A 26718-nucleotide genomic window follows, 5' to 3' on the forward strand; every position below is an offset into this window, starting at 1 on the left:
CACACACACACACACGTCTTACCAAGGCTCCCCCTACTGGAAGAGCTGACCTCCTGCAGCAGAGCGCCACTGCTCTTTGACCTGATGTTCCTCCATGACGGCCCTAAGGAAGAGGAGGAAATTGAAGGCTTCTTCACTCCACACTCCCTGAAGAGAAAGAAAGAAAGAAAGACAGTCATATATAAGCACTGATACCCATTTTTCTTGTATATTTTGGAACCAGCCATGTGGCTCCAACTTCAGCTTGATGTCCTGGGCTGAAACACAGAATCCTAATTGCGTCTGATCAATGGATTTGTTTATTAACCAGTGTCAGCTCTGTAAAGCTGATCCATCTCCAGTTCTTTCTTAGTTTAACGGGGACTACTTTTTAACCACACAGAATTGTAAGTGAGTGACATAGCTGTGACCTTGTGATGCAGCATAGATTTGATGGTACCCTGGTTCCAGACCTCCGTTTCCCCCCGCTTGGAAAAACTACCGGGCCCATCAGGGCTCTGTAGGCAGCGTTATGAACGGGGACGTCACCATTCTGCTCCGTAACGGGAAAAACTGTGACTAATGTGGCACAGCGGTGTCAGTAAGCTGGGCTTATAATCAACCAATCATTTCAGCTCTAGAAATACAGGAACAACTCTTAAATCAACATATTTCTTCAACTGACATGATCAAGTTAAGTTATGATAATGTCCCTTTTGCTTCTTCCTGTAAAGCACTTGACTGTTTAGAAAATTGTGATATAAAGTTTCCTTTCTTCTGATTGGTTAGGGCAGAGTAACAGCTCCTCCCAACATGAATCTGAACGATGACTGAACAATGAGGTGAAATTTTACGGCACTTCAGTCTGATCGTCAGGCTGATTTCTGGCCCTGTGAGCTGCTGTATTTAATAGAAAAATTATACTGGTAATACCTAATTTAAATTAGAGCTGAAACGATTAATACTCAATAAATTGATTGACCAAAATAAATCATCTTCAGCCATGTTGATAATCAATTAATTGTTTTTGTCATCTGTCAAGAAAATAAGCTGGTTCAGCTTCATCTTTGGGTTTCGTTCTGGTTTTTGGACAAACGCATCGATTTGACGCCATCACCTCTTGTTTCTGGGATATCAAGAAAAATTTCCAACATTTCATAGACCAAGTGATTAACCGTGAAAATAATCTGCAGCTGGGCTGATAATGGAAATAACTTCAATTTAAATCATAAATACTGGATACTAAAGGACAACAAAACTCAATCAGGACCTTTTGTGCACCCACCTGTCTCCCAGGTTCAGGTCCAGGCTGACCGGGCTGCTGCTGTTCCTCTCGCTGCTCTCGTATCCGCTCTCCATCCTCTGGATCAGCCTGGGAGGGGGAGGAGGAGGTGGAGGCAGCTCCGCACCTCCGGCACTTCCACCTCCGGGTCCGGCTCCATCTCCTCTGTGGCTGCTGGAGGTGGAGGGGAGAGTCCAGGAAGAGCCCGGCCTGACAGACATCTCCTCCTGCGGGCCCGGAAAGGAGGCGTCCGCTCCCTCGGAGGCTGGAGCTCCGCAGTCGTCGGGCAGGGAGGCTCCGAGCGGGCTGTATCCTGCCTGCCTTCGCCTCTCACGGTTGAAGATGCTGTCAATGTTGAGCGCCTCCCTCCGGGGCTTCCATGCTGGCCGGTACCTCGCTGACCCTGTTCCTCCAGAGGAGCTGGACTTGGACTCGCTGCTGGTGCTGTCAGCCTCCCAGTCGTGGGGTTTATTGACGGAGGAGCAGGGAGCGGAGGTGGTGGTAGGGTGGTGACGGCTGTTGGTGGAGGAGGCGATTTCAGATGAGAGAACGGCGGCCGGTAAAGAGGTGGAGGAAGAGGAGGAGAGGGTTCGGCTGTGCAGGATGTTGCTCATGGTCTCCTTGAAGTCTCGGAGGCGACTGGTTGAGGATGAGAAGGATGAAGAAGGTTTGGGGAGGTGACGAGGAACCTGCTGCTCCTTCAACGTCTCTCCTGCGGGGAGGAGAGAGGGAGAGAGACGGAAGAGAGGAACAGGAGAGATTTACACAGAGGAAAAGAATGAAATAAAGATGAGAGAGAGAAGGTAAAGAAGAGAAGAGGAGAAAGGAGGGGAGAAGGAAGACAAAGTAACAAATGGACAAGCGAGTGTGAAAGAAAGGTAAATGGAAAAGATTAAAGATCAAGATTAAATTCAAGGAGTGATAGTGGAAATGAATGAAACAGAATGAACGATGTTAATATGACAGAAACGTAAGACTAACAGGTTAATGAAAGCGACGTTCCTCCTCCTTTACCTAAAATCTTCTGGTTTTTACTCTCTCCTCTGTATGGAGACTTTCTAACTGTTGTGCGAGGTTTATTGTCTACGGCTACATGTTTATACTTCTGGGGACCTCCATTACAAAATAGTTTCTAATCCCACAGAGAAGCATTTACTGCCCAAATTTTAGAATCAAGGAAAAGCTTAATATTTTGCAAAATATGCTTATTGAACTATTGCTTTAAATCAAACTCAAGTTATGAAAAGCAATTAATAACATATTATTCGATCATAATGTAGTGTCGTAAAAAGCTTTTCACAAATGCTTGGAGGCAAAATTGTCTTCGAATGATGCTAAAGGCACCCTGTGGAGTCTTTGACCGCCAGCGGCGCTATGGAGGAACGTTTTAATGAGCGGGTTCTGGTGTTTATACACAAGGATGCACATGCGTGAGCATGTGGGTGACGCGCTTCACATTCCTACCGGCGGCTTCACACCTTTCCACTAATCTACAGGTGACGGTAACACGAAAAGAAACTCAGCAAAAGTTTGTTTCTGAGGCAGGTTCTCCAAGATGCTGGAACAACCTACCTGCCATGAACCTGAAGAACTGTGCGCAGGTGTACCGAGGAGACCTGGCGCTGGTTTAAAGGTAAAGAGGGGTCACGGCAAATACTGATCTGATTTAGGTTTTTTAATCTTTACTGCAGTTTGGATGAAGTTCACTGAGAAATTAAAACTATTTACGGCTTTATTTTTGAAAACATCCTCACTTTATTTTTAGAGCCTAAAACTTTTGCACAGTGCTGCATATTAAAAACAGTGGTTTGGCAAATGTACTTGTACTGCGTAACACACGTTAGACCTGAGGATACACAGTTTTCATGGCAAACACTGAATTTAAATACAGGTTTTATTTTGTTAAAAAACTCCACAGGGCAAAGCTTATTTTATTACAGCCCCACTAAATGTTCAGTTGTATAGTTGTAGGCTATATCACCTACTTTTGTAAAAGTCAACACTGGATAAAACATTTAATAGGCTGCATTTTGTTAACATTTCAATCTCACTTTTCATATCTCCAATTTAATATATTTTTGTTGTATTTGTGTTTTTGTTTGTTTTTGTTTGTTGTTGTGATTTGTACTAATTTAATTTCTAGTTAAGTTTGCTGTTTAAAATTTACTTTTATAATATTTGCTATTAGCATTACATTTTTCAACTGTAAAATGTGCCACATCGTCAGCTATCAGGTTTTTGTAAACCATCATAAAAACCAACATCAGCAACAGAAACCCGTTTTCGGCGACGTGTCACATTTCTCATAGCTCTGCCCAGTAGTTCGCTCTCTGCCCTGGGACTGGCCCCAGCCCCGCCTACCCTCGCTGTGGTACCCGGCTGACGAGGCTTCGTTGTCGGGTTTAGATCGCCGGGGGCGGCTAGAGCTCCGCCTCCTATCCCCGGCCCCGCCTCCCTTCCTCTGAGATTGGTGCTGCTCACTGTCCGTCACGTGGCCTTAGCAACGAGAAGCATGGCAACGAATGATTAAGGTATGGTCACCACGTCATGCAACACAATGACAGAAGAAAATGAAGCAGCGTGGCAGAATGTGAATGGCTACACAGCAGGGTCATACAGGGTCAAATCTCTTTGTGGGACACTGCATGTGGGTTTCTGTAAATATAACAATAATAATAATAATAATAATAATAATAATAATAGATAACCTTTGTGCAAAGGATGTATTTTCTAAAAAGCATGAATGACGTGTTTTAAGAGAGATGACTGGTGCGAACCCTGCTGTGATTGGTTAACAACATGAAGGACAACAGCTGATGGTCTTTATGAAGCTCTTCACTTCACACAGTCTGGTCTTTACAATCTTTGCCACTAAAGTTATTGTATTTATTTAGACAAGAACGTTATGCATATCTTGGGGGGATAAACGTATAGTACATGTATACTGTATATGAGCCAATGTTTTGGAGTTAGAGTTTCTCATTTGCATCAGCCTGGATACTTAGGACGTAGTTGGCCCTTCTAGTCTTTTCCAGCCTTCAATCTAAACCTCAGCTCAGCATCTAGAATCCAGTGTGGATCCTCCAAACTTGTGTTGGCATCTAGTCTTAACGATTAACCTGACAATCGTATTCGTAATTTGTTTATTCATTGTTAAATGTACAAGATGTCAAAAAAAAATAAAAATAGTAGTTTCTCAGAGCCCAAGGTGACATTCAGTTCAGTCTCGTGTTTTTTCCAACCAACAGTTAAAAAACCCCCCAAAGATATTCAGTTTGCAATGATACAAAACAGAAAAAAGCAGCAAGTTATCACAATGGTTGAGTTGGAACTAGTGAATAGGTTAAAAAAACAGAAATGATCAATTGATAGATCTGCAGGCGTAGAGGCTGAGTCGATTTTCAACATAAAATAATAACGTTGCACTGAAACAGTCAACGGAATATTAATCAACTGAAGTGTTTATAGCTGATTAACCACTTAAGTTATTTATCAAGACAAGGAAACATGTTGTCAGTTTCTTCTGCTTTATATCGTTGCAAACTGAATCTCTTTGGATTTTGGGTCGTTGGTCAAAGTAAGAAATCACCTTGGACTCTGGGAGACCATAATGAACGTTTTCCACAATTCATTTTGACATTTAATTGATAGAAAAATGAAACCGTCTACTTGATTTTTATTCTTATCGGGCACATCCATCCCTCAATCCTAATGTTAAACATTAGCCTCCAGTCCTGATGACCATTCGAACCGACTCAGTATTTAATGGAAAAATCCTCCTGGCCTCCTATATTCTACTCAGAAGACTCTTTTGGGCCATCCCGGCGACCCACCTATGGTATCCAGGCTGCAGAGCGAGGTGTGCAGGGGTCCGTCTGAGCGTTCGATGCAGATGACGGTTCCCTGGGAGTCAGAGGAGTAGTGACTGGCCAGGGATTCATGGTGAGAGTGGGAGGGCTGTCGGTACGAGTAGCTCTCCGTCGACGAATCGGTGCGAGTGTCGCTGGAGATTGACGGCTCGCGGCCTGGCCGAGGGGTTGGAGGGTTGGGGGTTAGTGAAACAGCCGGGGGTTTCAGTGGTGATGTACATGTGCTCACAGACAGACCACACACACACACACACACACACACACACACACAAATATGCATCCTATCAGACACCCCTAAACATCACTGCTACTATAAGTACTACGACTACTGCTACAAGTACAACAGCCACAACGACGACTAATTCTACTTTCTATTTCTACTTCTTAGCTGTTCTTTTAGTTACCTCAGTCTTGTCTGTCACAGTACTACCACTACTACTATTACAAGTACTACTGATTCTGGTTTAGTTACCTGAACGTTTGCTGTTGTGCTACTACTACGACTCCTAGCTGTGTTGTAGTTACCCGAGTCTTCGCTGTCGTAACAGGCCTTGTTGAGGGTGTGGAGGTCGAGGCGTGAGGGCAGGTCCTGCACTGACACTGGCGTCCCCCGGGGGTCGGCGTACAGCAGCAGCAGAGGCTGGTAGTGGCCCTTGATGCAGCGAGAAACCACGTCCTTCCACTTGGGACCGATCTGCAGGAGGGAGACAAAACCACACAGAAGACGGTAACTCCAAAAGCTGATGGACGTGCCACAAAACCTCGGACTGAGGTCTGCAGACCTCCAAACGTCTGGTGTAGTGGACAAAAATATTAATAATGATGGGCTAAATTTTTTCATTTTCTGAGCTAAGAGAGACACACCACTCTGTAACACCATGCAGCAACAACAAGACCGACAGAGTGGTGACTCTTTTCTAGAGAAAAGATCCGGCTGATCGACTCGCATCATTTTCAGGATTAAAATCTCCCAGTTCAATTTTTATTCATATGAATCGGGAGCCCCAGTATTTGGTGGCCAACAAGGTGTAAAGGTCAGTCGACTCCAGTTGTTATTCCAGCGTGTCAGACACATATTTAATCAATATCTCTTCTACTAATCAGCTCATTTCAGGTTGGAGCTGCAGGGTGTCAACATTAACCAGGCGACCGTTAAACGTAGTTCTGCCTTCTCGGACAACAAAAGAGTGGTTAGAGATCTCAGCTGAATCTTTGAATTTTACTTAGCTTTAACTGTTGAAGGCTGAACCTTCATAATTAGATTCAATAAGTGATTCAAAAGGATTCCACATCGATGAAGTGAATTCAACAGCGGGTCTGGATTAAAATGCTGTCTAGCCTGAACCCTAGGTGTAAAAATCCAAACTTGGACACGGTAGAGACAAAAAACGTCAAACAATACTTGGTCGTAATCATGTCACCTCTTTTGAAATAGCAGATATTCTCATTTTTGAACAAAACTTTCAGCCTCAAACCATCCGCTGAAATCGTTTAAAGTAGCTAGTGAATTTACCCGCCGCAGTAAGGACGTCCCGTTCACCTCGAAAGACACCGCTCAGCAGGTTAAACAGAGACGGAAACTGAAACGTTCGAGACTGTACCACCCTGTTGCGTAGGGCTGCTGGAAAAACGACGTCCTCCTGCCCTCCGTCCGTTTGTCTTTTTGTGCGTCAGAAATCCTCCCGCTTGTTATTTCAACCCTTCCTCCATTTTCCAAAAGTCAATGTCCACCTCCAACTCTGCTCCGATCTAACAGCACGTCCTAAAATTCAAAAACCCAACCTGTCCGTCAACCATGTGCCGCTGTGTGTGTGTGTGTGTGTGTGTGAGAAAAATGTGCATGTTTGTGCAAGAGAAAGAAAGAGATAGAATGAAAGTCTGCAGTGTGAGCAAAAGTGTCGGCTGTGGTGGTGGCGGTGTGTTTGTGTGTGTGTGTGTGTGTGTGTTCTGACCACACCCTCTGTTCTGTCCAGCTGGACTGATAAACAATAGAGGGATATCCTTGTTTTCACAACCAGTAGAGAGACAGAGAGAGAGTGAGGGAATGAGATATCTCATTCCACCAATGTTATTAGAATACAGCAATGATGACAAAGAAAGCAAAGAGTGACAAGGAACAAAATTAAGCAAAAGAGGAGGAGGAGGAGGAGGAGGAGGCGGCTGCAGGGAAAAGAGGTAAAGAAGGGAGGTAGGAGGTAGAGCAAGGAGGACACAGGAAAGAGGAAGGAGAGAGACAGGAGAGAGGTGTGAGGATGGACAGGAAGAGAAAGAGATCACTTACTACAACATGAGGTCATTTCTTTTCCTTCAGCTGAATCTTTCATTCATTTCCAACACACACACACACACACACACACACACACACACACACACACACACACACACACACACACACACACACACACACACACACACACACACACACACACACACACACACACACACACACACAACCCCTTGTCTTACTATATTGGAGGGGTCCTGTCACTGACATAATGGATTCCCCAGCCCTTCACCCTAACCTAAACCTGACTCTAACCTGAACCCTAAAACCAGGTCTGAACCCTCAAACAGCTTTTTAAACTTGTGGGGTCCAGAATTTTGGTCCTTCCAGTTTTTGAATCCCACAGATATAATAAAACAAGGCCACAGACACACACGTTCTCAGTCTCATGTCTGTGTGTTAGGTACAGAGCTGGACTCAGGACGTGTTTGGACTGGAAGCAGGGTGAAGCCTGGCTCTATCCAATGTTATATAATAACAACTAATAACATTTATTCATGTATCACTTATCAAAATTAGCAAGTACAAAATGCTTTACAAGGCAGACATAGCACAAATACACGTACCAACTACGACTGGGCTGTAAGCCAAAACATTTGTTATGATAATATTTTGCAATATTGATAAATATCCCAATGTTAGAGCTGAAACGGTTAGTTGATTGAAAAAGATTTGGCCTCTATTTTTCATTTTCTCTCTGGTTCCAGCTTTTAATATTGTGCAGGTTTTCTTTGTCTCACGTGAGACTTAACGGAATATTTTTGTTTTTTGGACTCACGGACAAAACGAGCAATATAACAATGTCACTTTGGGCTTCAGGAAATTGTGATGGGTATTTTTCACAATTTTTTTTTTGACATTCTATAGACTAAACGATTAACTGAGAAAATAATCATTAGATGAATCCATAATAAAAATAATCAATAGTTGTAGCCCCACAACAATATAAATCAAGTCAACATTACTGTGGAGCTCAAGATTTCCTTCAGCTCAAAACTCCCTAAGAGGGTGTCACCTTCTATGAGACAACCTAAACTTCCTCTACAGAACTGTCTCTCTCATCTTTCCATCTGGTTTTTGATACCAACAGTAAGTAAAGTGTTGCATAATTTGGGGAAATGGGCTGTCTGTTCCTCAAAGACTGAAATCAGTTTTGTTTCTCTGATGTAATGGCTTGTTAGTAAAAATGTCAGGCAGTGTTACTTATTGACAATGAGTACCTTTTTTTGGACATTTTATATCTTGAGTTCATGCAGAAAAGGTCCCTGGTCGGGGACGTGAACACAGGACATTGCAGTTCTCGGCTGATGCCCCAGAGGGTTCTGATTTCCTTATCAACAAAATTCTCCATAGACGTCGGTGTGTATCTGGGTTCTATCGCCACGCCCTACTACCACCACATCTATTTGACATCATGCATCACTCAGTATACCTCCTTGACATGTGCATCATCGAAGTACATCCATCGTCGGATCTTTGTCTGGAAGAAGAAGGTGGAGTAATGTTTCCCGTAGTAACACACCATGCCGACCAGATAGAGCTCCGACTGACGGGCCTTCTCCTCCGTCACCCTGTAAAACAACTGCAGAGAGAAAAGAGAGAAGAAGAGAGAAGAGTTCAATGGAGCAGCTGATCTGAACCATGACCTTTCACCTTTATGCTGATAACACTGCTGTATATCATGGCGTTTGGACTGGTGAACGTTTACTACTGCTGCTATTGCTGCTAATGCTACTACTACTGTTGCTACCGTTGCTACTACCGCTTCTACTACTACTACTACTACTACTGCTAATACTACTACTAATACTACTGCTAATACTACTGTTGCTACTACTGCTGCTGCTACTGCTGCTACTTCTTACATCACCCAGACGCAGGCAGGTTCCCAGGGTGTGAATGACGTCCTCAGCCAGGTCTGAGTGATCAGAGTCCCAAACCAGACCGATGGTGATTATCTCCGGACTGTTGAGGAGGACACGAGCCATCCTGAGCTGCTGACCACACTGACTCTGAGGAGGAGGAGCAGGAAGAGGAGGAGGACCAACAGCAAGAACCAAATTTTCACTGATATGAAATTAAGCAAACACTCACATTTTAGAAGCAAAATTAGGTATTAATATATGACAGTGAATCAGTTATCAAAGTGTCTTACAGGACAGTTGCGGAGGTCTCCCATGCTGGCGTTTCGCAGCAGCTCGCCAAACATGCCAGGAGTCGCCTTCTCCCTCGACTCCAACATCTTTACCGCCTGATTGCTGAGGAAGAGGAGGATGTGATTTTCATAGCTGCAGTTTGTGACTCTCATGAACAGCATTTCTGATTACATTATAGTTATAGAAAGAAGCAACAGCTTTTGTTCACTTTAAACAGAAGTATGTGTTCATAGAACGTGTTTTCTATCATTCATCTACAAAAGTATTTCCATCAAGTCAAAATAATTCAGTTAAATAATTTCCCGTGCTTCACTCCTAGGCCCAGACAATGAGGTCAAGCAGGGTCCATATTCTGCTGTTCATGATAATACCGGTATGAATCTTGATGTGATTTTGTAACGTATTTTAATGTTTAAGTCATAACTACAAACGCTGCTGTTTGTACGTACACACGACTGAAAGCAAAAGTAACGTTGCTGCTGGCTCTGCTGTGGACGATTTCGGTAGCACGGAAGAGGTCTGATAGCATGAAACTTGGAGAAAAATAGCGTGGTAGCTACTTCACACGTCAAAGGCCAAAAACAATGTCACCTAGTTACTACTATAATCACAAGACGTCAGGATCTGATGCAGCTCAAGTGGCAAACATTGATCAGTCACATTGTACATTTATTTCGGTGTAATCAATTACAGCAGCACATCACAACGAACGCTTCAGTTTTTTTACAAGTTGGAAAAAAAAAACAAAACCCAAATGGCTCCATCGATCACATTCAGGTGAGGATGTGAGGAAAAAGTTGCACGCACGCAGCTCTGCAGTCAGACACCAGGCTGAAGGTAGTTAGACACAGTGGGGTCTGAACTGAGCTGAGTGGTGGATATTAACCCCCTGGACTCAGCTGATTACCAGTCCAGTTTTGCATCAATGACCAGTGTTATCCTAAAGAGGAGGACAGAGTGCCCACCCCCTATGGCAAATCGAAATTATGATTGGTTACTTGTCCGGTCGCCATCTTTATTGGGGTCGAGGGGTGGAGATAATGCTTGAGAGAACTGGACATAGTGTTCAAGATGGTGCCTCATTCGTGCCAGCGAAAGCTGCTCACTGGGTCAAAAAGTTCTTCGGGCTTTCACGTTTCTGGGGCAACAGCCCGTGACCATCAGAGTCCGTCTTTGGGTTAATTTGCAAACTCACCGCACACAAAAATAGTACAGAACAATCAACTCATACGACTCCAAGAGGCTTTTTAATGTGCATCGCATTACATCGCCTCAAACTGCGATAATTCAAAGAAAACTTTTGAATAAATGTGATGTTCAGTAATGTTCCTGATTTCATTTGTATCACAGCTGTTCTTATGAATGAGAGAGAGAGACACACCTAAAGAGCCATGATAAAGACAGCAATTAGTCAGTTGCCTTGGTGACCCTGGAGTGTAACCTAGAGACTGGAGTGAGGAGTGAGGGGGGTGTGGCCTCAACTTACCTCTTGAGATGAGAGCCAAACATAGTGTCTCACTCACACACACACACACACACACACACACACACACACACACACACACACACACACACACACACACACACACACACACACACACACTTACCACAGGGAGGTGGTGGAGATGTAGTGGACCATCTGAATGAAGGGCAGAGGGTCTGAGGACGCTCCACAGCTGCTGCACACACACTGACAAACACACACACACACACACACACACAATACCACAAGGTAAACGTCGCATCCAAGCTTTTTTCTTTCTTCATCACTTTTAAACAGGCAGAGTGTTTCAAATCAGCTTTGACTTCAGTTGGTTTTGTTTAACTTTGACTTGTCAGGTGTGAGTGGTACCAAACTACTTTTTACCAAAAACCTCAATGGATAATATGACAGTATTATAAAGATATATTTCTACTTATGCTGAATGGAAATTTGCACCTGAAACCTTTGAGAAGCAATCATTACTAGGCTCAAATTACAGAATGTTAAGGGTCACGGGGTCGGGGGCCATGTTAAGGGAGGGTGTCTGCCAATCCAGGTGAAGGAGGCAGGATTTGCACACTGCCTGAGACGTCAACAAAGTTCCCTGAGTATTCAGTTAGACCAGTTTAACTTATTTGGAAATGTTTAGAGGCCCCGTAGACCCAGACGGGTGTTTTCTACTCCGGCTGATTAGACACCTGCTCAGGTTGATGTTTAGCAGGGCTATGATGGGAGACAGGTGAGCTCACCTAACTTAATGTACCAAAAAAGAACTAGTATGGTATAAGTTGTCCCGCCTTTACAGGTAAAACAAGACTAGCAGGACATTGTGGAAGATGTCAGTCATGAACAGTCTGTGCACTCTCACACACAGGGTTTCTGCAGGTTCAGCAAGTTACATTTAAGACTTTTTAAGACCTTTTCAACACCACACAGAATCTGATTAAATAACTGTTACTGGAGAAATTATGAAAGACTGATGGAAGACCAGCAGGGACGATAAGACTTAGAGTTATTTATTGTCAAATCACATTTTTCAGTACCCCCCTGCGGGATATAACAATACTTCCTAATGACATGATATAATTAAATTAACGCAACGTGCACCCTAATGAGCGGCAGAAAGCAGAGGGATGCATAACCAATTAAAAATGATTAATTCTTTTTAAAGCTGCTATGATTATTCAACTGAAAGAAAATGAATTAATTGATTAATTGTTCTGTCAAGCTTCAGGCTAAAATGTCAATCACCTGCTGGTTTTATTGTAGCTTCTCAAATGTGGGATTTGGATTTGCTGCTTTTCTTTGTCATATATGATTAATATATGATGATTAAATATCTGGTTCTTTTAAGACTTTTTCTTTTTGGCAGCAATAGCAGAGATTCAGAGAGGACACGTGGGGAGAGACGGCTATGACATGCAACGGGGTCCCCCAGCGAGTCGAAACCGTGGACCTGGACGCAGATGTACGCACCTTAACTATTAGGTGAAATAATCATTAGTTCTAGCTCTATTTCATGAAAGTTACTTTCAGTTTATGCTAAAATCGACAGTTGTCCATTCTGAGCTGGTGATCTTCCTGTCAACCGTAGCAGCAGTAATGAGTGTTTGACTGAAAAGGACAAAAAAAGGGCCAAGCAGCCTCCTGCACAACAGTCCCACTGTGAGTTTAGAGGAGGAGAAACAACAACACAACAGAAACATTTGACCTCTTACATTAGTGCACAGAGCGGAGAAGATTTAAGACTTCTGCAAAGAGCCTACAAAGAGCTGAAGAGTTGTAGGGTGTTTAAAGGAGTTTTTTTTTTTTTTTTTACTTTTGAAAGGATCCATCACTTAACACAATAGACAGGACATATAAATAGGATAAACTAATACGATTTAGGAACAAGGACTTTGGAGGGGGAATGATTACAACAAGCAGTTTCAGTCTTCATGTGGCCACCTGACTGCTGTTAAAGACAGACTTGAAAAGTTGTGAACCTGTTCCTTAATCTAAATGAATCGTTCTCAAGGTGACAGGTGTTCTTGCGATTTCTCCCGGCAGAGAGTAACTCAGCTGGTCACCGGGACTCTCCTCAGACCCGACCTCAAACACAGACAGGTAACACAACACTGCTCATGCTCGGCCCATGTCTCTGTCTCACCTGTTCGAAGAGCGTCATGGCAAATTTCTGGTGGGGGATGCAGTGTCTGGCTGTGCAGATGTCTTCTTTGGTCTCATCTGCAATGTGGAAGTGAATCCTCATCAGGATGTTTTCCTGCAGAAACACAGAGCAGAAACGAAGCCCTAACTGATCGGTAAACTGTGGCGACATCAGTTGCTCTGTGGATACTAATAACTTTCATCTGCTTGAAAGACAAAAACAGCAAAGTTGTCCATTAAATACCTCATGTAACTCCATTTTCCTACCCTGATTGGAAAGGCAGCACTGCATGAAATGTGTGTGTGTGTGTGTGTGTGTGTCTGGTCTTACGAAGCACTCCGCAGCGTCATCCATGATGCCGAGCTGAAACCTCTGCTCGTCCTGGAAGGTTTTGGCCAGCGCACTGCGAAGAGCGTCGGACGGTAAAACTTTCTCACTGCTGTACTGAAACTGAGCGAAGATACTCTGAACAACGAGAAGACAGACACACAGCGAGGTCAGAAACGGGAAGCTGGTCCAGGATCAGCTTCAGATGTCGGTCGGTCCGATTCTCACCTTCAGAGCGCAGAAAATGCACGAGTCCTCCATACACTTATGAGTGGTCAGCTGACGGAAACTACGACGGAAGATATCAAGGTGCCACAGGACCTGATAGAGACAGAAAGAGATTGTCAGTAATTAAGACACGGATGAAGGTGCTGAAGACAAAACAAAAGCAGTAAGGGAGGAAGAGTAAGATAAAAGAATACAGAGCAGCTCCTAGTCAGGATTTCATTTAAAAAAAACAAAAACAAAAACATCTATCCACAACTCTGCAGTGGGATTAGTTGAGCAGACAGACACTTGGAAATTGGAGTCATGTGTGCAAATGCTTTAAAATCTGCAGCTCTACGGGAGGAAGCAGGGAGACAAAAAGCAGAGTCCAAAAATCCAGTGAACTTGAGCAGCGAGGTGTCGCTTTGCTGCAGCGGCCGCTCCGTCCTGCTGCTCTGACTCCACCAAAGAGTCAATGTGATCAGCGAAGCTACCAACCAATCACTGGTCAGCGGGGACGCACGGCTGCCGCTGACCTGAGACCACAGCCGGCCAATCACGGAGTGAGTTTAGGGACCTCAGGACAAGCTGAAGTGCGTTTAAGAGAGCAAGACCGACTGAGTCAAACACATAAGTAGAGCTGTGTGTGTGGGTGTGTGTTAGCATGTCATACTGTGTTCATCACTCTCTCCATCTGCTTCAGGAAACCATCTGGACTCCTGCGTGACGACAAGTTCGCTTGAAGACGAGTGTGTGAGAGAGAGATGGAGTGTGTCAAAGTGAGAGTGATGTTGGGAGATAAGAGTGTGTGCGCCAGGAGGAAAAAGGAGGTTAAGTTCTATGTTTGTGTGTGTGAGAGAGAGAGTGAGAGACAAGACAAAGAGGGAAAAACAGCGAACATGATGTTGCATGTGTCAGAAAGAACAAATGTCACAATCTTCATGTGTCTGTGTGTGTGTGTGTGAGAGCTCATATTTTCACTTTCACTTCACGAGGTTTCTGCCGTACTCTCAAAATTCGATTTAACGCTTCATACCCATCAAAGAATGACAGAAGACAAACAGTACAGCCTACGATTCTTTATTGCATGTATGGATTTACTGACATTTATAATCCCATTTTTGCCAGTGCCTCCCAGCTGTATGGTCCTCGTTATGAAAGGAATCAATTTAAGTGACTTGGACCCATGCATGGGTTACTGAAGGGGCCTACAGAGCCTCTGTGTGAAGCGTATGTTGAAGTTATTTAGTATTTATGAAATAATAATTGGTTGATATTTCTTGTTTGGAAATCGTAGAGCTCAGTGAAGGATACAGAAAGAACGCAAAGAATCAGGAAAACGACTACACACAAACTGACCACCGAACTGACTGAAATGCGACGTTGTGATCAGATTTCAGGGTCACGTGTTGCTCGTAGTGCTTTTCCATCCTAATTAGAATAATATTCTGATTGAAACGCTACATAAAACACTAGTTACGCAAGTTTTTTTTTTCCATGAAATTTGTAAATAATTATTTTATCTGCAGCTTCGGCTCAGGGATCATTTGAACTGTTGGTCCTGAGTTGTGTGTGCGCTGATGGTGTCTGATCCTGTTATGAAACCTTTGGCTGCTTCACAACCCGCCGTCACAGCTGGTTAAAATCCTGTGTGTGTGTGTGTGTGTGTGCGCGCGCTGACTGTCTGTCATAGCTTAGGGAGCTCCATGTGATCTCATTGCAGTCAGATGCTTCATGCAGACTGAACTGCAGTCTTGGTCCACAGAGTTCAGAAGAATCTTGTGTGAAACTGACACAGACCAGTTTTAACCAGACTGAGTCTGAATATCATCATCAAAACTTGCATTTAAACTTCACAATTCACACAGTTAATGACCTTTACGAACTGCTGTCAGTTCAGCCAAGTGTTCACTGATGTGAGAGCCAGAGCTTCAGTTTGATTCCCACACTTTGTGGGTGAATAACTGGTGAAACCGAAGGAATGCTTGTAAGAATAAACTGATTCAACTTAGATCTACTGATCTGAAGTCAGGACAAATACAGCCGTCGCTATCATAGGTGACAGTCTATGTGGTTTCTACGCTTCAATTACTTTATAATGACACATGATGAATGATAAAACACGCAGCACACCTCTGTTTGCTTTGAGGTTTCTGACGTTTCAAGGAAAATCCCTGCACTCAGCCGCTGTCATGCATATGCAAATTCTGCCTGTCGGTCTGTTTTGCTTTCACACCACAGACAAATCGCACCAGTTCACTTGGAAACCGTCTGAAAAGTAGGGTTCAGTCCGCTTGTTGATTCGACACCATGGTTGGAGCGACCCGCTTTGTGTTCATTTCATCTCTTTGTGGTGGTTTTTTTTGTATCTTTGTAGTTTTGCATTGTAGGTTAAAGGAATATTACAACAACGTCTTAAGTCTTGTGTCTTGTACTCCTCCTTCCCTAGCATCCAGAGGCTCTGGGCATCTCCTCTCCTGCTGAGCGACAGGAATGCAGACATGAAGGAATTTTTTCATCACTATTTATGAGGAGGGTTATAAAAAGAGCGGTGGCGGTCTGGAGGTCACAGAGGCTGGCTTGTGAATGGACGGTTGGGAGTCTGAATCCCTGGAGTGATGCGCAATTTCTATGAAACTGAAATTTGACGGTGGCGCCAAAAAAGTGCTAAGAAATTGAGGTGAGGCAGAACTGATCGGTGTTTGATATGAAGGCAGATACTGCGTTATCCTGAGCTGTTCAACTCCACTTCATGAATGTACAGAGACGAACGAAAAGGACAGAAACTGGAGCAATTACTGCTTTCTCAGTTTAATATGAGAGCAAAGTTTATATTTTTGGGTTTGGACTGTTGGACGGTGAAATCAACATCTGAAGACGTCATTATGGACTCTGGGAGATTGTAACAGGCTTGTTTTACCTTTCTGTCACTTTGTAGACCAAAAGATTGAGCAATTCATGGAGAAAATGGTCAGCAGATTATTTCGACAATGAAAATGATATGGTTGCAGCCTTAGTAGAGACTTCACTATGAAATAAATGCTGACAGTGCAACAGAGAGAAAACTCCAGCAGTGAGAAAAAAAAAAAAAATAATAATAATATTATTAATTTTCTATATTAATGGAAAGAAAGTGTGTTGGAATGAGAGCCCCGATGTGTGAATCTGGTAAATCTTTGGACCTGAGTCCTCAGTGCAGCACACTGTGGTGTCAGCACTTTGGGACCCCCACCGGGTCCAATATGTTGCTCTGTTCCTGCAGTGTTCAGCAGGTCGGTCAGGTAACAAACCTTCAGTACAGATCTGTGCAAGACTGCTGGGTTTACACCATAAACTACAAATCCTCTTTAATTTTGTGAATCATCTAATTTTTTAGATCAACTTTATTGGTTTCAGTTATGGCTGCAAATACATTATCATCACATGAATCTGCTGATGTTTTCCATTAACTGATTAATTATTGTCTATAAAATGGCAGACATCTTCAAACATCTTTTTTTTTTTTTCAGAACAACAGTTAAACAACACAAAGATCTTCAGTTTACATTTCATTTATGCCAAAGCATAAAATCCTCACATCTGAGGAGCTGGAACCAGCAATTTGCTGGTTGTTTTTTTTGGCTTAGAAGTGACTAAAATAAAATGATCAAAATAGTTTGCAAGTAATTTTCCGTCGATCGACTCTAGCATCAGTTCGTTTCTATAAAAATCAACTCGCAGAGAGTCGAAACCTGCTGTAGAGAGATAATCCACCACAGTCGCGTTGAGTCTGCTGCGTTTTCTGTCTTTAATCACCACGTGACGATGCAGTTGACGGCTGGATCTGCCTTCTAATGCAGCATTTATGGCAACTAGATATTGACCGATCTAACAGGAACTTCTCTAGTGGTTGAAAACAGCTTGACACTTCATATTTACAATTTGATTTTCTGGCAACAAAGATCATCAAAAACTGACTTTCAAGTGTTGGACACCGAATAGAGCTGCAACGATTAGTCAATCAATCAATAATGAAAATAATAATTAGCTGCAACATCAAAAATAACTTCACAATGAAACTACTTTTTTGGTTATTAAATCATATGAACGGTCACTTTATTATAATAAAGTGACTTTAATAAAGTGAGTGTTTTGAATATCTGAAGGCGGCGCATTCAAAGAAAGTTGCTCTTTATCACACGGTCCCTCTTCACACCTGGATAATCATGCAGCATCAACATAAATGTGACCAAATAAGAGAAAAAAAAGGTTTCTAAACACTGACTTTGAAGAGTCATCTCTCTGCAGCAAAAGTTTGTTTCCCAAAACAGGAAACAGAAAAGAAATCAATCTAAAATCCAACAGGAGGTTACGATCACGATTTGTAGTTAATGGGCTAAAATCTGCAAAAAACAGCAGTATGGTCCTTTAAAAACAAGACGAGCTGAGGGTGGAGGTATAAATGTGATGTGGGAATCCATAAAAAACTGTTTAGGAAGGCCTGAAGCAGCTACTTTGGACTGCAATGTCTTTCAAGCTTAAAATGTACATAGTGTGCAAATTAAATTTTCAGCTCCCTCTCTTTTTCCGTTTTGTAGAATGTGATTTGCCATGGTTGACCTGTGTAAGATACTGTATGATAAATGTCCAATGATGATAAACATGAAAATTAGTTGTTTTATTTTATTTAATCAGGCAATGAATTAAAAAAAGTGAATCAGAAGGTCAGATTGGTGTCTGGTGACCCAGACAGATGGATGTCTTTCTTAGAAAGCTGGATGTCCTGACCGGCGGGGAGGATGAGGAGGATGAAGGTGTGTGAGGAGCTGAACACAAGGCCTCAGCTGCTTGTTACTGCGATGTTCTTCCTCACATGTCGGAGCCGCCGAGCCTCCCGATGGCCTGACGACGCGCCGCGCCACCTCCACTAAGCTCAGCTCAACTCAGCCGCCTGCAGGCTCGCGATCCTTTCGATCACTTTGTTTTTGACGTAAGGCGACGGCGACGAGTCGAGACAGACAGACAGACAGAGGGCTAAGGGACTGTTGGAAGGGCTGGAGGGGTCAGGTTGCTGAAGTTTTTCAGTTGGCCGGTGAAGAGGTGTCACAAGGAAGTGTGTGTTCACAGTACGCTGGGCTCGGGGGGGGGGGGCAGCAGATTGATACCTGGGGCAGGTAGTTACAGATTTACTAGACACACACACAGTTTATTATGGGTAATAATGTGATGTGTTTGTGCTAAATTATGAAAAGGGAATTGTAAATCTCTGGGTGGTAATTTGAAGGGTACAGGTACACATTTCTGGTTTCTACGTTCCTTGACAATATTCTTACTGGAGCAAAATTAATTTCAGATATAATTTAGACACCTTCCCTTAAAAGGGGGGAACTTCTGTTCTACTTCACAGTCCATCGACTGAAATCTAATCAGCAAGTATTTTTATATCCAATTGTTTGTTTTAGTCATTTTTTCAAGAAAAAATTCCAAATATATGCTGGTTCCATATGAAGTCATTACCTTGGATTCTGAAAATAAAATCACCAGATTAATTTCAGTAATGAAAATAATTGTTAGTTGCAGACGTAGTGTCGACTATGCTTTGAAATAAATGCTGAAAGCACCAGAAAGAGAAAACTCCAGCAACAAATCTGAGCCAAATAGGTAAGAAAATATTTGAAAACGATTGGCATTCCTCTCGTACCGCAACCACGGGTACTGCGTTAGCTCCTGTGGTTGAAGGTAGACTTTTTCCATGCATTTTCATGCATGAACCTGTTCATTAAAAAGGAAGTTTTGTCAAGGCATGTGTGTGGCTGCAACACTAGAGTGTACTGTTGACATAGATTACACGGGTTCACAGAGAGAGACCCTGTGAGTGAGTTGTTATCTATAATTACAGCTGCAGTGATTACTAATAAACTCACTACACAAGTGTAATGTAAAAAAGGACCAGAGTACCCACACAAAGGAACAGTTATTAATTACTTTTAATTCATGCTGTATGTTTTTAGAGCTTTTAAGTTACGACACATTTGATGTTTCTTTAGACCCAGTGAAACGGAAAAACAGAATGATCCTTGCAGGGTTGAAACCAAGTTTTCAGGTGTTTTAAATTTATCATCCTTAGGATTTGTTCCTGCAATGCATTTACATTAAGTCTCTCTATACAGTAGTCTTCTTTGTTAGTAGCCAAGTCCATCATTCCTGCGCTGGATTCAGAGCCCCTTCGCCCCCCCGAGGGACTGACAGGAAAACGCCGCAGCCTGTAATCCAGCGATACTGTTTGTAATTTAATCTGATTGATATCAGCCTCACCGTTCACTGTTCGCTCTCCCACAGCTGAACAGGAAACGATCTGAGGTTAGCACTGATTGTGACTATCCTTCAAAACAGCAAAAGACAACTTGGCTGTGTGTGCAGCGTGGGATCAGCGGAGGCTGTAATTACTACACACAAACACCCTTTGAGTTTGTTGGGCTGCACTGCGAACAGATACACCAGCTGCTCTAACGCTGGATTTCTAAAAAAGTAGCTGCTCAACCACTGTTTGCCAGAATCCTGCACAGCTCCAATTTTTTCAAAAAAAAAAAAATAAAAATAAAAATAAATAAATAAATAAAAACAAAAAACAAACAAAACCCCAGCTCTCACCTGTAAAGCTCAGTACCAGAACCGTCCCGACCTGACTTAACGTAAGACCTGCAGCTACACACTCGCTCTAAAACTCATCCAGATTGTCTTCACACGGGGCTGGTGTGATGGCTGGTTTGAGGTTTCCTGCCGGTTTGTGTGATGTACTGTTCCCTTTAAATGTGCAAAACACTCGTGACAGGAAGATAACCGATACACACACACACACCCACCCAAAAAAAAAAAAAAAAAAAAACAACAACAATCATGGCGGCTAATTAGGCGTTTTACGTTGGTTTAAATGTTGTAATTAAATGAGTGCCTTTATTTTCATTTGTTTTCTCTTTTATTTTTCGTGCTCATGTTTATTTCCCCTGCTGCCCACCTGCACTTAGTTCACTGTTGCCCAAACCCATGAAATAATATAAACATATCATTCCCTTCACGCTACCGTTTTCACAGTCGTACCCCCCAACACCTGGATACACACGGAGGAGGAAAACTCGGTGGAGGTCTCCTTTAAAGATTACAGCTTTAAACAGATTAAGGGTTTTTCTGGTGCCTCACCCAAATTATAAAATGTCTGTCTGTGGGCTGTGACCTCCGACCTTTGGCTGCGTCTAATGTTTGCCGATCCAGGAGCGGCTGAGTCTCAGCGGCTGTGAGCTTTAGTTAAACGATGTAATGAGTGTTTCCTCTCAAGCCCAGTCTGTCATTTCAGCAGCCTAAACCGTCGGCCCCGCCCTCCAGGGTTAATGAGTCAGCCTCCGTTTAAACGAACAACACAAATAATTGCCGCTCTCACACACTCCATCCCTCACACTGTCTCAGCTCTTATTGTTGAGGCTGGCAGAGGCAGACAATACACCCCCCGCTCCCTCCTCAGGAAGCTGATGAGTCATAAATGAGTGTAATGTGCAGTCTGAGGGGTGTTACCGGCTGATCAGCTCCTGGAGCTGCAGAGGCTCATTACAGGCTCACGCAAACATACAGCAGGTTATCAAACTGGTTGTCATGTGTGAGTGTGTGATGGATGGCGGAGTAATCTGACTGCTGTTTACCAGCCATAGTACTGACTGGCTCCAAGGCCCTGTGGTGGGACTGCAGGTTTATGAGGCTTCAGTCTGCAGGGTGTCCTGACTGCAGACCAGGCTGTAGTGGGTGTCAACACTGGATGCAGAAGACACAGTTTTGCTGTGCACTACAAGCATTCAGACAACTCAAAGCGCCACACACGAACACAAAGGAACACCCGAACAGATTAAAACGTTTTTAGACTTTTTAAGACAGGTACCCTGAACACCTTAAGCTTACTGTCAGAGCTCAGTACGTGGAAGCGGCTCAGTGTGCAAATGACACACTCGACACGGGTCTCAAAGGTCAGAGAGAAAGAAATGTTTATGTATGTTTGAGAGAGGAAGTCAAGAGAGTACAAGATGACAAAAAAGTGTGTGTGTGTGTGTGTGTGTGTACCTGCAGGGCGCTGTTCAGGAAGCAGCTGTTCTGTCCTGGCTCGTTGCTCAGCCCTTTACTGGGAGCGATGGACGTCATGGTGCGAGGCGTCAAGATTCCCTGCACCCCACCATCCACCCCACTGCCACCGCCACCGCCGCCTGAGGCAAAGTAGTTCCTCTTCCACGACATATTCTTCTCTCTCTCTCTCGTTTGTCTCTCGGCCTCGCTCCCTGCAGGGATCAACTTCCCGTCGTCCGTTCTCGAAGCGAAGCAGACAGAGCCATTTCCTCCGACCGAGAGGAGGATGAAAATAAAACTGCGATGAAAACTCCAAGCAGGATGGACAGAGCAGGAAAAAGTAACTCCTCTCCAAAATTTAAAATGAAGTGAAAGAATAGAAATAGATTCTCCTGGATATCCAGGAGTTTTGTATCCCAGGATTGAGCTCAAGCAGCTCCAAAAGTTTTATGTCCTTTGTGAGAATTCAGAAGATCATAAATCCACTATATCTTGTGAAATTTCAGCGGTTAAATGTTTACAATTTTACGTTCCACAGGTTGTGTATTTAAGGATCCTGTAGTTCATTATTCCAGTGAATAATAGGCTTCTTAGTTTTTTTGTTCTGTATTTCAAGGAATATTCTTTACGCCGAGAATTTCAAAGAATTCCAAAGGTTCTCTGCTTTATGATCCATGACTTTCAAGGACTCGCGCCGCTCTGTCTGCATGTGCTGCACCCGCTGCAGGTGAGACGACCTTTTCCCTCCTTTCACGCGCCGACACGTGCGGCTGAGCCGTGACGGCACCTCCTCCTCATCAACGCCACCCGGCCTCACTGCAGCCAGAACCGACGGCTGAGGTCCCAACGCCAACCAGTCGGAAGAGCGGGTCACGGGTCAAAGGTCACGGGTCACAGGTCAGAGACTGAGGATCTGCAGAAGAAGAAGGACAAAGGCTTTGAGGGGTGTCTTCTACGCCAGGTTTTCTGCTTTCAGGAAAACAACATTCAGACGCTGCTGGAGCGACAGAACGATACAGGGATCTTTTAACGTGAGGCACTGAAAACACGGGGCTTCTGCAGTGAGACTTTGCAGTGAGCGTCATTTTTAATAACTCTCATAATGCATCTCATAACTTTAACACAGTCATACTGAAAGAATCAGAATGATAGGCATAAAAATAGGGATTACAATTACTTATTAAGTGCATGAATTAATTGACATTTATCCCTTTTTTTTTCCAGTACTTCCCAGTTGCATATAACAATAATTCCTAGTAATATAATTGCACCCATGTATGGATAACCAAACGGGCCTACTCGTGGGGCTGACGCTTCAGACGGCCCTTTGACCAGAGCCTCTGTTTGACTGAAGTGACCACAAGAGACACAAAACGACCGGAAACACTCAAAACCACCACAAAGACGCAAAACCAGTTTTAAGACTTGCAGATACCCTGCACACAGTATGTTTTATTGATATATTTGATCATAGTTTAGTAACCAGCTTTCCCATTTGCTGTCAATACAAACTCAACACTTCCAGCAATAGCAATTACAGCAATTACTCATCAGTGATGGTAAATGCTAAATGGACTGGCCTCATATAGCACTTCTCCAGTCTCATCAGCCACTCAAAGTGCTTTACACTACTACAACATTCACCCATTCACACAGCTCTCTCTCTCTCTCAAACTCACACACACACACACACACACACACACACACACACAAACACACACACAACATCGGAGGCAATTTCAGGTTCAGTATCTTGCCCAAGGACACTTCGACATGCGGACTGGAGGAGTCGGGGATCGAACCACCGACCCGCTAAACCTCCCGAGCCACAGTCGCCACACAGTACGACTCCACTCATGTCATACCCACCACTCAGTGAAAAACGCTCTTGTGCCATAAATAGTTTTCATTCAACAATTATTCCCAGTAGCGTCTACTCTGCCATTTTTGTCCAATCGCTGTTAATCTACCGCCAATGAGACGTCACCACTGAAAACCTACCAGGGGCTCTTAAACGAACAGCCCGGTTCTGAATGCCGATGAAAATCTTAAAACTGTGAAAGGGAAGAATAAGGAAACGAAATGTCAAGAAAGTCTGATCAGCAATGCAGACAGACAGGAGCAGATTCTTCTGTTCTGGAAAGCTACCATTTCTCAGTAAACACAGGATTTAAGGCTTTTAAAACCTTAGATTGAGATAATTTAAGGCCTCTGCAGACGCTGTAATGAGTCAAGGAAATCTCCTCCTCCTGTTCTTCACACTGAGCTCTTCTCGTTTCTCCCACACTGCAGTCACAACAACGGCCTCTCTGCGCTCATTCTTCCTACACCTTCCTACTCATGGTTTTACTGTCCTGACTGTCTACTCGTGCTGCCAAATCCCTCCGGGCAATTTCTGGCAATTAACACAAAAACACACACACATTAAATGATAGTAAAGATACAGACAGATGGACTCAAACAGGACAAAAATACATCTCTCTAAAGCAACGTCTGTCAGAGCTGCAGAGAAAATGTCTCGCCGACTGATCAAGAGTCAGCAAAAACTCGACGATCTAAAGAAACGAAAACATTTTTGCTTTTAAGCAGTTTTACTTGAGAAGGACTGGAGAAGACAGAGAGGGATGAAATGTACCAGGCCTGCTGGGCTGGACTGCATCGTTATGAAGGCTCTTCAACGCCTCAGCACAGCTGCACTTTTTCACTTCCACATCAGTCAGATGTCTGAGCCCCCTGAGGTTTAACCTTTAGAGGCCAATCTAACATTTCTGCTTCTTAACAACTTTCCAAGAGGGATGTTTCAAGGTTTTAACACAGATCAGTGCAGCACATTTGACACTTGTACCTGATGTACCGAATCTGAATCCCTTACCATCTAACGTCTACTCAGGTTCAGGCTGAACGTCAGACTAATGTTGACGACGTGTCGGTCTTTCGATAAAAAAAAAAAAAAGGAAAGGGAAGAAAGAGTCCAACACAACCGCAGGAGATAAAACAGCAATAAGAAAGAAGAAGCAGTTGCTGAATGTCTGAAGGAGTTTGCCTTGTGATCCAGCAGAGGGCGCTCTAAAACGTCACCATCAGCCTGACCGTAAACTAAACTAGTAATGTTGTGTAGTTTGCTACGGAAATGGAGGACTCTAGCGAGAAAAGCCGTCCCGAGCGGACAATCACGACACCAAAGCATCTGAGAATCAGCGAGTGGAAGTATTTGGGGTTTTACGCCGTAGAGGGAAAAGTAACTAACGAAGACAAGGCGACTCTGACGACAAATCTGCAGACTGGCCTGCTAGCTTGCCGCCCGAGCGACATTCGAATTCACTCGAACAAACTGCGTTTGATTTCAGTTTCGTCCTAACATGATTTTTGATAAAAACTGACAGTGAGTGCAGGAAGCAGATTAACTAGACAACAGCGAGTGTCATTTTGGCCTGTCATCGACTGACTCATTGAACAAACATTAATTAGCTACAGCCGATATCACCTGCAACCAGCAATGTTTTGATTGGACCTTCAGCAGGGAGATGTGATAAATTTCAGGTACTGTAACCAACATGGAAGTGGATCCATAATAGAACCAGCAATCAAAACCCCACCATACACAGTGTACACCAGATGCTGATCTTTTAAAAACCCTCATCCCGGTCTTGTGGACTGGCTCTGAATTTCTGACGACGTAAGTACATTTCACCAGTAAGTGAGATTTACACACAGATAAAAAAGAAAGACACCTTAGCTACTATATGCGCTTCAGGTGCCAGTGTGTGTTCAGACCATGGCTGATTACTCCAGTGAGCACTTGTGTACTCCAAGAAGCATCAGCTGACAGACTCCTACAACAACTCCCACAGTCAACTGGTCACAGGACTGACAGCTTGACAACTCTCTCTCTCTCTCTCTCTCCCTCCCACTCACACACTCACGCAGTATATGAAACCCCTTCTGAGCTGAAGTTTAAACTCAGAGGATCCAGGTAGTAACAGTGGACTGAGAAGTGACAGCGGAGCAACAACATTTGTGCTGAAGTCTTGAATTGAGAACAACATTTGAAAGGATTCCAGACAAAGCTTGACCTGAAAACAACCTGCTGTCAAAAACCCTGTGAATCTCAGCAAAACCACTGAAAACAAAAACTCCAAGGGTCCCAGCTTCTATGAAAAACTGGGTTAAAACCTTCAGAACTTTTTTTATGCAAACACTGGGACTTTGCCTCATTTTAGCTCGTCAGTTAAAAAATATGTTCATAAATGTATCAACAGACTCCACGATTTAGTGAATGACAGAGAGATGGGAATGGAGGATGTAAGAAAGTAATAAATTTTCTGTGTGTGTGTGTGTGTGTGTTTTATTTATGCAGCCAGGGAGGGAGGGAGGTAAACTGCAGGTCAGAGCAGAGGGAGGTGAGGAGGGATTAGCCTGATCAGACTCTGTCTGTACAGGATTAGACTGTCTCTGTGTGTGTGTGTGTGTGTGTGTGTGTGTGTCTGTGTATCAGTCAGTCAGTCTGTATGTATTTCTGTCTGTAGCTCCTTCATTGACAACATTAGTCTTGTTAATGGCAGCAGGTCAGCGTTTTAAAGCTGCAGCAACGGTTTGTCTCTGTGTGTGTGTGTGTGTGTGTGTGTTTTTGTGTTTCTGTCTGTCTGTCTGTGTCTGCCTGTGTGTGTGTGTTGAGCTCAAGGAATGAACGCAGGAAGGAGTTTAACACCACGCCGCTCACAGAGGAGGACGGCACTTCCTCCGATGGTGCTTTTGATTTGTTGCTTTTCTGAGTGTAAATCGTTTTGTTCGGACTGTGCACATAGAACAGCATCTTTCCACCGTATTCACGGTTAAAGACAGACATCATCGGAAAGCAGGGATGGGTGCTACCACTTGGGATCTGGTTCCCGGACTTTTT

General features: G+C 43.6%; 1 protein-coding gene across 5 annotated transcripts in view; it reads right to left on the reverse strand.

Annotated features, from left to right (window-relative positions):
- Positions 1 to 26718, reverse strand: part of usp54a (ubiquitin specific peptidase 54a) — a 62727-nt gene that overhangs the window by 16367 nt on the left and 19642 nt on the right. For all 5 annotated transcript variants that reach the window (XM_040138994.1, XM_040138989.1, XM_040138991.1 and 2 more), the window contains 13 exons: positions 21819 to 22731; positions 13758 to 13850; positions 13533 to 13667; positions 13203 to 13316; positions 11178 to 11260; positions 9570 to 9672; positions 9280 to 9426; positions 8847 to 8996; positions 5656 to 5824; positions 5095 to 5286; positions 3623 to 3757; positions 1265 to 1973; positions 23 to 147 (listed from right to left, as the gene is read on the reverse strand). In XM_040138994.1, coding sequence (XP_039994928.1) covers positions 23 to 147; positions 1265 to 1973; positions 3623 to 3757; positions 5095 to 5286; positions 5656 to 5824; positions 8847 to 8996; positions 9280 to 9426; positions 9570 to 9672; positions 11178 to 11260; positions 13203 to 13316; positions 13533 to 13667; positions 13758 to 13850; positions 21819 to 21989 — 2326 coding nt within the window. In that variant the 5' untranslated portion in view covers positions 21990 to 22731. The remainder of the gene's footprint in view (positions 1 to 22; positions 148 to 1264; positions 1974 to 3622; positions 3758 to 5094; positions 5287 to 5655; positions 5825 to 8846; positions 8997 to 9279; positions 9427 to 9569; positions 9673 to 11177; positions 11261 to 13202; positions 13317 to 13532; positions 13668 to 13757; positions 13851 to 21818; positions 22732 to 26718) is intronic.

The sequence above is a fragment of the Xiphias gladius genome, chromosome 11, assembly GCF_016859285.1.
Source record: "Xiphias gladius isolate SHS-SW01 ecotype Sanya breed wild chromosome 11, ASM1685928v1, whole genome shotgun sequence".
Classification (NCBI taxonomy): domain Eukaryota; kingdom Metazoa; phylum Chordata; class Actinopteri; order Istiophoriformes; family Xiphiidae; genus Xiphias; species Xiphias gladius.